The sequence below is a fragment of the Pleuronectes platessa genome, chromosome 6, assembly GCF_947347685.1.
Source record: "Pleuronectes platessa chromosome 6, fPlePla1.1, whole genome shotgun sequence".
Classification (NCBI taxonomy): domain Eukaryota; kingdom Metazoa; phylum Chordata; class Actinopteri; order Pleuronectiformes; family Pleuronectidae; genus Pleuronectes; species Pleuronectes platessa.
Genome location: NC_070631.1, coordinates 5,401,449 through 5,413,591, shown reverse-complemented (window position 1 = coordinate 5,413,591; position 12,143 = coordinate 5,401,449). Strand labels below are relative to the sequence as shown.

The 12,143-nt window shown below is 46.1% G+C and overlaps 1 protein-coding gene across 1 annotated transcript in view; it reads left to right on the top strand.

The window, feature by feature from the left end:
• camta1a (calmodulin binding transcription activator 1a) overlaps positions 1-12,143 on the top strand; it is a 274,741-nt gene that overhangs the window by 150,721 nt on the left and 111,877 nt on the right. The window contains 1 exon segment of the mRNA XM_053425641.1: positions 4,568-4,703. Coding sequence (XP_053281616.1) covers positions 4,568-4,703 — 136 coding nt within the window.

Sequence of the window (12,143 nt, the reverse complement as noted above, 5' to 3'; positions counted from 1 at the left end):
ATCTAATAGAGCGCTGCTGCTTGAAGTATAATTACATCACACATAGAAAACACGTCTGCTCGGCATCCACAGCTCCAGACGTATGTGTGTTTGTGTGTGTTCACCCACACATGTGTTTAAACATGTGACCTGTGTTTTACCTTTGATTGAGAGGACCAGTAATGGCCAGCATCAGTGCGCTATTGATATTCTGTCACTATTCTTGCTATTAATGTTATCCCTTGATGGAACAACAGGGCTTCTAGAAGCTTGGTGTGTATTTGTACATGTGTGTGAAGGCCCAGGGCCGAATTTGTGCCTCTTATTTATACTTAATAGGGTCAGTGTGTGACAGAAAATGTACTTGTTTGTGTGTGTGTTTGGATGAGTAGTAGGTGTGAGTGGGATTGTTGACACAGAGGGGTAAAGGCTGTGATGGCTAAAGGCTCTGATGGGTAATTGAGAACAGCAGGTGTTGCCTCCCTCCTGAGCCTCTTCAGGCCCCAACCTTCTCACCCCTCCTATCTTCAAAGGCTCGCTGGCCCTCCTCTCCTCTCCTCTCCTCTCCTCTCCTCTTCCTCTCCTCTCCTCTCCTCTCCTCTCCTCTCCTCTCCTCTCCTCTTCCTCTTTCTATCATCTCCTCTCTCCTGGCTGCACTGGGGAGAAAAACAGCGTGTATGGTATTAATCAAACCCGGAGCATCACGGGAATAGGAAGCGAGGAGGGGGACTGGGGCCTGTCGATTCCTGCTACACTGGTTCCCCAAGACTGAAATGCTGTATTTCATTCCCTGTCACCAGTTTGATAAGAAAACGCCCACTAACACAGAATTCTTACCATTATAAGCTGGAATGCCAATTAAACCACTATATGCTCGTCTTGCACTTGAGTGCACAGTGATATAGTTGAATAGTTTTCTGTGTGGTAATGCAGTAATGGCTTATTCCTGACGTAATATATTGAGTATTACATTTTTTGTTTCACTATCGTTTGCCAAAACCTCCTTACACTTCAGAACAAACCAGTTTCTGTTCCTCGTAAATCAAGTTCAATCACTGCTTCCTCCGAACATTTTGGGGCTTTAGAAGTGATGGACTCTCCCCACTGATCTCTTTTGAAGCAGGAGAATCAGCAACAATCACTCTGATCTGTTTCTCACTATCACGTCTGTTTTTTCCCCACCTTTCTCTATTAGCACCCACAGGCCTTCAGACAGGGAAGCTGGGCCTGTGAGTGGTGGCCTGCCTGTCTGCTGGCCAGGGCTCCCCCGCTTTGGCTCTGTTACCAATGCTGAACACGTCACCAGCCTCATAACCCCCCCACCTCCCCTGACTTTTTCAAATGAACAAATCTGATTGAGCGAATGCCATTACCTGAGTAAATGAATGATTCCTAAAGGACTGGACAAGGCCTAACACCACCCTGAGGGTAAAGCTTATTATCGCTGCAAACTCCAGAGAGGAGAGAGGCGGCTGTGAAGCATGTGTGTGCACTTTGTCAGAAGCCTGTATTTCCATATTAATATGCCACATTTAGGCATCTGAGACAGAGGGCCTCCTGTCACGCTTCTCTGATAACAGAGCAGTTAGCTTTTCCCCTCATGTATAAATATGTATAATTCTGATAAGATTAATTGAAACGCCTGAGTATACAGTAGTAGGAGATGAGTGGGAGGAATAGACAGAGAGAGAGAGAGAGGAGAGAGAGAGAGACAGCAGGAGGGAGAGGAGACACAGTAGGTTACCTAACCCTGCATCTTCCTCTGGTCTCTGCCTCAGACCTACTCCAGTGTGGGTGTCTGGGCTCACTCCTCTGGGTCCAAAGTGCCTTGATTTGAAAATAGCATCTACCTAACAGTCACTCAAAAATAGCTGAGCGAATAAGTTTTTGCGCCAAGCCGATAAATACGGCGTGGAGCCTCTGACACCGAAGCCTCACCCCAATTTCCAGTGCTCGGGGGGAGATCAGATAACCCTGTGTCATTTGATTTTCTGCCTTATCTCATCCGCGCCCATCTTTTTGTCTCACGCAGGGCTACATTTTAAGAAGCGCACACTCCTTTTATCTTTTTGAAGGACAAAACCCAGAATGGTATCGAAACAAATAATAGGATCACACTCCTGGACAGGGCCATTCCGGTGTTTGATTGATACCAAGTGCTGATGCAGGCACGTCAAACGAGTGTCCTTCAAATGACTTTAGGGATGCAAATCTGGACGAGTACACATCAAGATTTGCAGCAATCGGCAAAACTTCTTAGTCCGTGATTCGGCTCTTTATGATCGCACCTCCACACTGTGTGACATTACAGATGTTGTAAACCGGAGCACAATTTATACTCTGTGTATATTCCATACAGCCATTGAGAGGTTCCACTTCTCCAGCTGACCAATAAAAATGTCTGTTTAAGAGTTGTTTTCTGCAACGTATGCTGGGTGCGAAACAACGGAGGCCAGTGAGTGAGGAGAAGACAGAAGGAGAGAAGGAAAGATAGAGAGAGAGAGAGAGAGAGAGAGAGAGAGAGAGAGAGAGAGAGAGAGAGGGAGGGAGGTCCAGGCGAGTGGAGGTGAGGGATCCCGAGACAGATGAAACAAGAGGGGGAGAGAAAGGAGAAGACGAGCTGGAGCGAGGGAGGAGACAAAGACATTCCCCGGTGCACAGCCTGAGTTGACTGACGGCAAGAAGAGAGGGCGGTGGAGAGAGGAAGGGAGGAGGAGAGGGACGAAGGGAGATCTGCAAAGAGTGAGCACGTCAGCGTCTGAGTGGCGTCTCCCATTAGAAGGTGCTGTCAAGGGCCACAGAGGGGGGACTGCAGGGAACCCACCTCCCCCCCTTTCTCCTCCCTCTCCACTGGCCCCTGAGATCCGGCTGGGAAAATGATTGATGAGTGATACCAAGATAAACACGCGCCCTGGCCCCCAAAGGCAGCCCTGCAAAATGATGCATGCAGCATTATAAATAAACCGTGTGAAAAAAATTAGCAATAAACAATAAATCATTTTTGATATTTGATGCTGAAAACACAAATCAACTTGGCTTTTGTTCTTGGTTTTGATTAGAGCTTTGTAAATTTGCACATGTGTGTCATTGTGTTTGTTGTGCATGTGAGCAGTGAGCACAAGCCTAACAAGGTTCACCAGCTGACTGGATGGTTAAGCCGCCCTCAACGGTTACAAGGCCTCCTCAGCAGCTTGGGCAGGTGGCTTTCCACTCGTTCACTGTGGCTGAGGCAAACCTGTTCTGATTTGGGAGAGCTCCAGATCTCAGCAGCTGTTTGTGTGTGTGTGCGTGCATGAATTAATGCATGTTTATGTGTGTAGTAAAGGTATTGCTCATGTTGCAGGGACCTACATTGACTGACACTCACATTATAAATAACTTATCTTCCAGAAAGCAAGTCTCCATATGATAAAGCATTTAGTTTCAAAGTGAAAATAAGCTCAGGTTAAAGGGGATAGTTCAACCCAAAAATGCTAGTGGTGAGTAGATAAAAATTATCTACTCACCACTATGCTGATGGAGGGGTGGGTGAAGTGTTTGTACTTGAATCCAATCGAAGTAACTGGTGACCACTTCTTAAAACCTAAAATAAACAATATAACAAATACATGCGATGCCTCCATACTGCTCCTGTGGTGTCATCCAAGTGTCCGTTAGCCCCGATATTCAAATTCGACTTAAGGTTAGAGGTAAGAAGTGAATTGTGGTTTGGTTGAGGTTGGAGTTAGCCTGAATTGTTCATGGCTCAGGTTAGCGATTAGCGTTTGGTCAGGCTGTCCACAATAAATAGAAGGCAATGCATAGTTCTAACAAGGATAGCTGTGTGTGTGTGTGTGTGTGTTTTTCAGAGTACTTGAAAACTAATGTATACTCACAACACATAGCCACACCACAATACACAAAGCCATGTTCAACGGCTCTCTAATTGTTGAGTAAGTCATAAATGTTTTATGCAACGCTTTCTGTTAATGTTTAACACTGAGCGCCAAATGCCTCTGTTACAAATCGAAGTGGAAAGGCAGATTATCATCAAATAGTTACATTATATCATTATGAGCCTACAGGCTGTGGTCTGGTGGAGGGAGAATGAATTATGAATGGAGTGTGAGGGAGGATCTTCGCTTCCCCCCTAGGGACTTCCAACACCACTACTCATTTAAGTTGGATGAATGAGAGACAAGGAAGGAAGGGCCCCATACACACAACCCCCCCCACTCCGCTTGCCTTACACACTGGCCTTCATGTAATTTACTCCATGAGAGGAGTGTCACTTAAGCTGCTTGCAGCACACACACTTCTCATTGGGAAAAAAATGTGTGCTGAAGGCTGCTCTGTTCATTGTTAAAGTGTGCATACCAAAACTAAAAAACACCATGAAGAAGCTCTGTCATCTAAGTCACTGGTGCATTGCTCTGCCCGACGCAGACTCGTGTCGGGCCTCTTTGTACGTCTCTAAAATGAGTCCCAGCGCTGTGCTGTAGCTTTGCCTAAAAATTCTTCTCATCTCATCTTTCTGTCGTTTGCTCTCTCCCTCTCTCTCTCTCTCTCTCTCTCTCTCTCTCTCTGTGTCCTGTCTCCACGGATCCAGGCCGCAGAATGGGTCGATGATACTGTACAATAGGAAGAAGGTGAAGTACAGGAAGGATGGCTACTGCTGGAAGAAGAGGAAAGACGGGAAGACCACACGGGAGGATCACATGAAGTTGAAAGTGCAGGGAGTTGAGGTGAGTGGGCTGACAAGAGTTTGGATTTCGAGGGGAAGGAGGCAGGGCGGGGGGGCGGGTGTGGGGCGGGACGAGAGCCAACCTTCACTCTGGCACAGACAAACACGGGTTTCCAGTGAGCTCTCCCCTGGCTGTAATGGAGACAGTCACATGCTGCAGTCGTCCCGCGTCTCCAAGGAGCCTCACCAAGAAACAATGCGGCACAACAATAGTTTTCCCTGGGAAGCCAGTGGAGTGGAACCGATTGTTTGTACCTTATTAAGGCTCTGGATGTTGCCTTTGCTCCAGAGAGCCTACATTAATCTTGCTGGCTCAAAGCAGTGCTGTGGAGCTGGCGTTCCCTCACCTCACTCCAAGTCGCTCCCCATACCAGCCACAGCCATAAAAGCCCCGGTTGTTTCTGTTCTTGGCTTACCAAGGCTCAATCCTGCTCAACCTGAGGTGCTAGCACCTCGGCTGATTTATCAGCAGTCCCATATATGAGAATAGGCAAGTCTCATCCCCAGGCTCCTTCACTTCCCCTTCTTTCAAAAGGTACTGAAGTTTGGATTCTGGGCTTTTTCGTATGTTCAGCCACAAACACTGATTCCAGAAGCACCGGAGCTCAGATAGAGAAGAGGTAGAGATGTGAGTGTGGGAGATTTCTGTCTCTCTCTCTCACACACACACACACACACACACACACACACACACACACACACACACACACACACACACACACACACACACACACACACACACACACACACACACACACACACACACACACACACACACACACGCACACACACACACAGGCTTGTGCTCAATCCGTGCACATGTATACATAACCTAACCACACACCTCAGGGAGTGGTGCTGTGAGCCGGTGTCACACAGCGTGACAAAGACAAAGCTCAGGCATTCTCCCAACAGGAGCTCTGCTCTCTGTTTGTACTCCTCCAGATATTTGTTACTTCACGAAAATGGCCTCCTCCCTCGCCGAGCCAGCTCAGTGTCATCTCTGGTCCTTGCAGTGGTCTGATAACCTGTTGGGAATAGGAGCATCCAGCTTTTTGGACTGTTTCATATTTGCTCCCAGTTTCTGACAGTCCTACTTTTACAGGAGGTTTAGTCAGTAATACTTTTTTATATTAACATGTGAATACAGTAATGGTTAAGCTGTTATTGTGTCAATCCACACAGAATACTTGTAACCTTTTCAGAGACAGAGATCAGAGAGCAACTCTACCTCCTTCTTTGTTTGGCTGATTGACTGGTGGCAACCAGCATCAAGGTGCATTGATGTGGTCTCTTATATAAAAGCTCGGGTTAAACTACCTTTTATTACTTACATTTCCAACAGAGTCAATTGAAACCATTCAATGTATTTAGTTTTTATTCCAGCAACAGGATTGGGTCATATGTCATCTGCTTTTTGTGTTAGTTTACATTTACAGAGAAGTTTTTTTAATTCTTTCATTCAAGCTGTGTAAGTCTCCATGTGTTTGACCAGATTCAGCGCTACTCAGATTCCACTCCTATGACACATATCCCTTCAAGAAAACAGCCTGGGACATTGTGCTATGATATGGCAGCGGTATAAGCTGGCTCTTTTACAGTAAACATGTCTAGTAATATTTATAGCAAGAGCCAGCTGTTCCTCCAAATCCGGTCCTAAAGCATGTTTAAAAATATGAATAAAATTACATCTTAAGCAGAAGGTTTACTGGAAAATGGCAGCAGGTGCCAGTTGAAAAGTCTACTTTGTTTCTGATGTTTTTTCCATGTCATTGAGGAGCACATCGGTATTCACAGAAGCAAGGCCCCCCCACCCCTTACAGAATACTTTACTGTAGGCCACTGTCCTGTTTTCCATTATCAGTGCTGGTCAATGCTCCAGAAATAATTCACTCCCTCATTTGGCGAAATTACAACGGCTGTATCTTGCGAACGGCTCTTGTTCTATAATAATTTCCTCCTCTTGTAAAAACACGAAGCCATGAAAACAGTTGCTAATTTAATTATATCAAGAAAAGGCTGTAAGTTAGCAATGCTGCCTATAAACAACTGTTCTCACTGATTCATTTTAAAAGAGCAACAGCCAAATTCAGCTTTGACTTTTAATTTGAGTTTTTACTCTAAATGCCTCTTGATGTGTTGTTTATTCTGTCTGATGGTTTGAGGCACGTAACCACAGCATGTGTGACTCATGGTGGTGGAGTCGATTGACGTGCGTTATATGATGCACTGCTGCACCGAGGAGGAAGCAGCCAGAGAGAAGCTGAGGCAACGCAGGCAGATTTCTTTAGTACCCAACCCGAGTCTTTACGTTTCTTTACATTCCAGTCGACACTTGAACACTAAGTAATCTGCTGCCTACTATTACCGTATTTTATGCCCATTACTTTCAATGCGCAGAGGGTCAGATAGAGTACAGTTGCCGAATCATTAAACCTGTGATGTGCGGTGAGCAGTATGCAACAACACAAGATAAAGAGTGCACTAAAGCAAAATCATCACATCTCGTACACACACATAAAGACTGCTGGCTGTTCACTGAGCTGCCGGCAGTTACTGCGAAGAAAGTGTAACTCTCCCTCCTGTAATTTTGACTCTGCTCCTATATGTTGTAACCGGTCTACTTTACCAGAGCTAATTGCTTTGTGAGCTGCAGAGCCGGCGCAAGATGTGAAGGTGAGTGGATAGAGAGAACACGGGCAGAGACTGATGTAGGACTGCAAAGCCACATGGGAGCTCATAGAACTTGGTCTATGACTGCTATTGCACAAACTGTACATAGTAACACTCTGCACACAGTTTCTGTGCTGAATCCCGTTGTGGAGACTGGCGGTAGCGGACACCCCTGTTGGGAGCACTGGGACATTTCCCGGTGGCCTGAGGGTCGTTTTAGGCTCTGGTGAACGGTCCACTTGTCCAGCGATGATATAACAAGAAGGAATGAGTGGATAGACCTCTTGCATCAGGCGCTTACCTTACCTGTGCATGTGCACCCTGCTGAACTGTGTGTGTGTGTGTCTTACTGCTACTGCAGCACTACTACTGCCAGCCATTACCTTCTATATTGATTCTGCCTCAGATAATTGTCATCAATAATAATAATTATTCATTGCTCATGAGTGTTCGGAAAGAAAGTACAACCTCACGTGAATTTGTATTCCTTGTTCAGAGAGAGAGACAGAGCACACACAGGAAACTGCCCCTCAACTAATGTTGGATTTACTTACCGACATGATAGAAATATAAGTTAGATTTTATTTTCTCCCATGACCTCTTTCTCCAGTAATAACATCCCAAAAAAATCCTTTTTATTGACCCATCTCCGGTGACCTGGGATGGAGTCAAAGTCCCAGTCTAAATTACTGTTTCCGACCCCCAACCGCAGACGGTGTTGTGTGTTTTTGTGTGTCTGTGTACACATTCACATCTAGCAGCCTTGGAAGACCCGAGCCATGTCCTTTAAACACCTCACTCCTCGGGACTGACAGCGAGAGGCGATCCATCACTGCTGTAACCAACCTATGATGGGATCCTTGACCCATCATGTACACTCATGCTTACTGTAAGCACATACAAATGACTTGACCTGTGCCCCCTGCTCAGTGAAAGTTGGAGCCTACAGGAGAGGAGACCAGCGATATTTTCCGCTCACCACTCTATTTGGAGGCAGAAAGTAAAGATCCATTTCAATACATAATTTAGGTGGTACCTTCACGAGGCAGTGCGCAAAGAGTTGACATAACTTCAGCTTAACCTTTCTTTCTTTTTTACTTGCTATTCTTTCCATCACTCATGCAGTGCTGTTGCTGCTCTGATTCCCCAGCCAGCCAGGGCTTAATAGAGGTTCTGTGGTTATTACATGGGCCAGGTTTAGTGCACAGAGAGGACAAATGTTGTGGGTGTTTCAGGCTAGTGATGTTCAGTGGCTCGGGCGAGGGGGTGGTGTGGAGTCCGGGAGTGAGAGGCCTTCTGGGGCCTGGGAGAGGCAGCCTTGCGTGGCAGTAGTAGATGTCAGCGTGTGCTGCTGGTGTCCTGTCGGCTCCGCAGTGCTGGCTCAGCAGCCCGTGTAAAACAGAGCTCTACTCTTTCTCTCTCCATGTATGTCTTTCTCTCCTCCTCCCTCTGTGTCTTTCATTTCTCAGCCTTTTAATTCCTTTACTAGATCTTTCATTGTTCTACTCTACTCCACCCCCCTACTCCAAGTCCACAGTCCAGACGGACAGAACCTTGAGTTGGGCGGTAATGCTCCCTGTTCCCTAAAATTGGAGCGCGGGGCATGTTGCGGCATTAGCGCTTAACAGGCCGTGAAATAGCAGCCTGCCTTCCTGACGTCTCCCCCATCACTCCAGGTGAGTTGGCCAGACGGCTGGATAAATGAGCAAGCAGCACCACCAGGAACCAGCATGCATTTGGGGCACTTGAGGACAGTTGTCCGTCAGTGATTATCTCACCATAACCTGCTCCTACCGAGCTCAAATTGTTCACCAGCTCCTACCCATGACCAAGCCTGCCCAGGGATCCTAACAAGCGCCCTAATGAGGATGTCACTTGGCTTGTCCATTAATCAGGATCCTCTGTTACACCAGGTTTTGATTGGCTTTGTTCCCCCACAGAGTGATGTCATCTTAATTAAAGCTGCAAGTCTCATTGTGTGCAAAGCTCTGGCATCCCCTGGCTTCCCGCTGTGAAATAGCAGAGACCTCAATCACATCTGCTTTGACAAACTCCGACTGATCTCCGTTCCACTTCTTGTCAAGCTTCTGCCCCAATGCGACCAACCTCCTCTTACCTGATTAACTGTTGATGCCGGCCTCAACCCCCCCTATCTCTTCCACTCCTCCGCCCCTTCTATCCTATCACCCCATTATCCCTAAGCTTTAATAAACTCCCTCAAACGCAGATCGATTTTCTCTTAAGTGAAGGTGGCACTGCCTCTGACTTATTTCATTACCACAGGCTAATTATACCGATTGAAATGAGCTTCTCTTCTTAAGGTGTGCTGCGCTGCTCTGTGCCCCCGCGCTTCCCAGACTTTAATGCCAATACAGTTCTCCAGCAATTCCCCAACTCCCATGCCTGCCTCGGCTCCACCCCGCCATCCCTTCACCCAACTCGCTAACCCCTCCACCACCTAAATAATCAGCTGGTGCATCCTTAGCCGCCGTAACTTGTCATTTCATGTTGGATCCGCCCTAATGTGTGATTTCAACTGTGCAACTGTGCAATGAAGGAGGGTAATGGAGCATGCTGGTGGCTCAATCGCCTCTGTTCATTGATAATAATGAAGACAAATGTCAAAACATTAGTTGCTAATGTTGTAATGGAGTGGATGCTAGTGGATGCACGCTGGATGCTACACTGCATTGGCTTTCAATATCACATGACCTTCAACATTTAACTCCTTGTCTAGCCTTCACTTTTGCAGTAAATATTGACGTTTTTTTTTTTTCTGTCCATCCAAGCAAATTTCTATCCGATTTCGAGTGACTCCCATCAGGCACAGCTTTACGCTTGTACCTTTTTGTGTCATAGTTCAAATCGGTGGGGAAAGAAATAACATTTCCCAATTCCATAGCCACCGGGATGGGTAGCATTGGTGAGTCAACTAGCTGCATATCTGTGAAATGGGGTTTCTTTGTGTTGCCGTGTGTTTTCAGTTGCAGTGGTATAACTGATTTATAGATGCAGTGGCTGATATCACCAGATTGCGAGAGCCAGATGTGAGAGGGCACTAAACAAACCCCTGTTTCTGAGAGGAGGTGACACCATGCATGCCTTCCCTCCTGCATCCTGCATCCTGCCCCAAGTCAACTGTGAAATTAAGATCAGATTACTGATACCGGCAATGCCCGGGGGAAAAAAAGTTTGTATTTTTCCATTTTTATTCCAACTTATTGGCCGTCTGTTAGACAACAGTCAGTTGCCTTCTCTGTAAAGACAGTAAATCGATTACTGTTTCCATTGTCTTCTCTCTTCTCCCGGAGCCTGCTTTGTTATTCAGCTTCTTTTTCTTTTTTTTCTCTCTCTCTTTGCCTCGGAGCTCACACAGCTAGCTCCTCTTTTTTGAATTACCTGATTGTGGAGGAGTTAAGACCAATGTGTGTGATGTTTTTAAAGAGCAGTTACCATGGTTATAACTCCTAACCTTCTGCTCTCATGTGGAGTTATTGTCGTGGAGTGGTTACATGTGCACGGCAGGTGCAAGGTTGGGTCCTCTCATCTAGTCAGGCTAGTGAAATATTAATGGAAGCTGAACATAAACCTTGCAGCAAAGAATGTAAAACGCTTCACGGTGCAATAATATAGACGTCACGCTGAACACAGAACAAATCACTACTCGGGCGTTAGTAGCATTTAGCTTTAGATCTTGCCATTCACAATAGGTACAGGTGTTGGAACCGGGTATCCATTTTTAGTAATTGTGCAGCTTTTTCTTTCTTCTTTTTTTAATCTAGCACAGTAGATTAAAGCAGTGATCCTCTCCCCAGCATAATGACTTAATGGGGGTTGTTATCTTGTTATTAGCAACCAAACCAAAGCCTTCCCACATGAACGCCTTACCCCCAGCATTGGGAGCCTCCACTTTACCCATGGTTTTCCTTTAAGCCCACAGTAATTAGTTTTCCTCTCTTAGGTCTTAGAATTGCCAAATCACTCCGCAGCCGTTAAGCACTCAATCTGCCTTTCATGCTGACCCCGCTATCACCATTTCAATCCAACCGCCAGATTTGAGGGCCCCCTAATTTTGGAAAGGTCGCCGTATTGGGGTTGAATGCATAAGGAGCCGTCAAAGAGCTGAGCATTATCGACAGCTTCTGTAATTTAATTTACCATTTGTTGCGGCGTTGTCATGCTGAGGGAACTCCACAGGGGCTCCCCCTATTTTGCTGTGAAGTGGAAAGCAAATTGTCCCCAAGAAAAAAAAAGAAAGAAAAAGACTGAGGAACATTTTAATTTGTTGGCAAAACTTTCGGATTTGGAGTTCTATAAATGGATAAAGCCCATTAATAGACTGGGTTTTTTATCGGGGGTCCCGACTATACAGCTCCCAACTTCCCTCCCTGGCCCGGGGAAAAGAACGGAGAGAAATTGTCCGGCAGCTACACACACCGTCTTCATTTCTCTTGTGGTAAAAACTAATTCAATAGAATAATGGAACACAGTGAAATGAGGAAGTGGAAATGACTTGAATCCATATGACTGTTGCTTTGGGGACACTTGGCAGGAAAACCTCTTTTGAGACCGAAGCTTCCTAGTTCTCTGCATGTCGCTCATTATCCTTATTAATATTGCTGGTCCACCGAATCAACTGAGTTAGCCAGTTTTTGATATATGTAACCCCCCTGGGAGCAGTAGATATGCAGATATGCAAAGCAGGGTTGCAGAGAGGGTGTGGAAAACAGAGCACTGCAGGCAGCGAGGAGGCAGCCAGCGAGCTTCG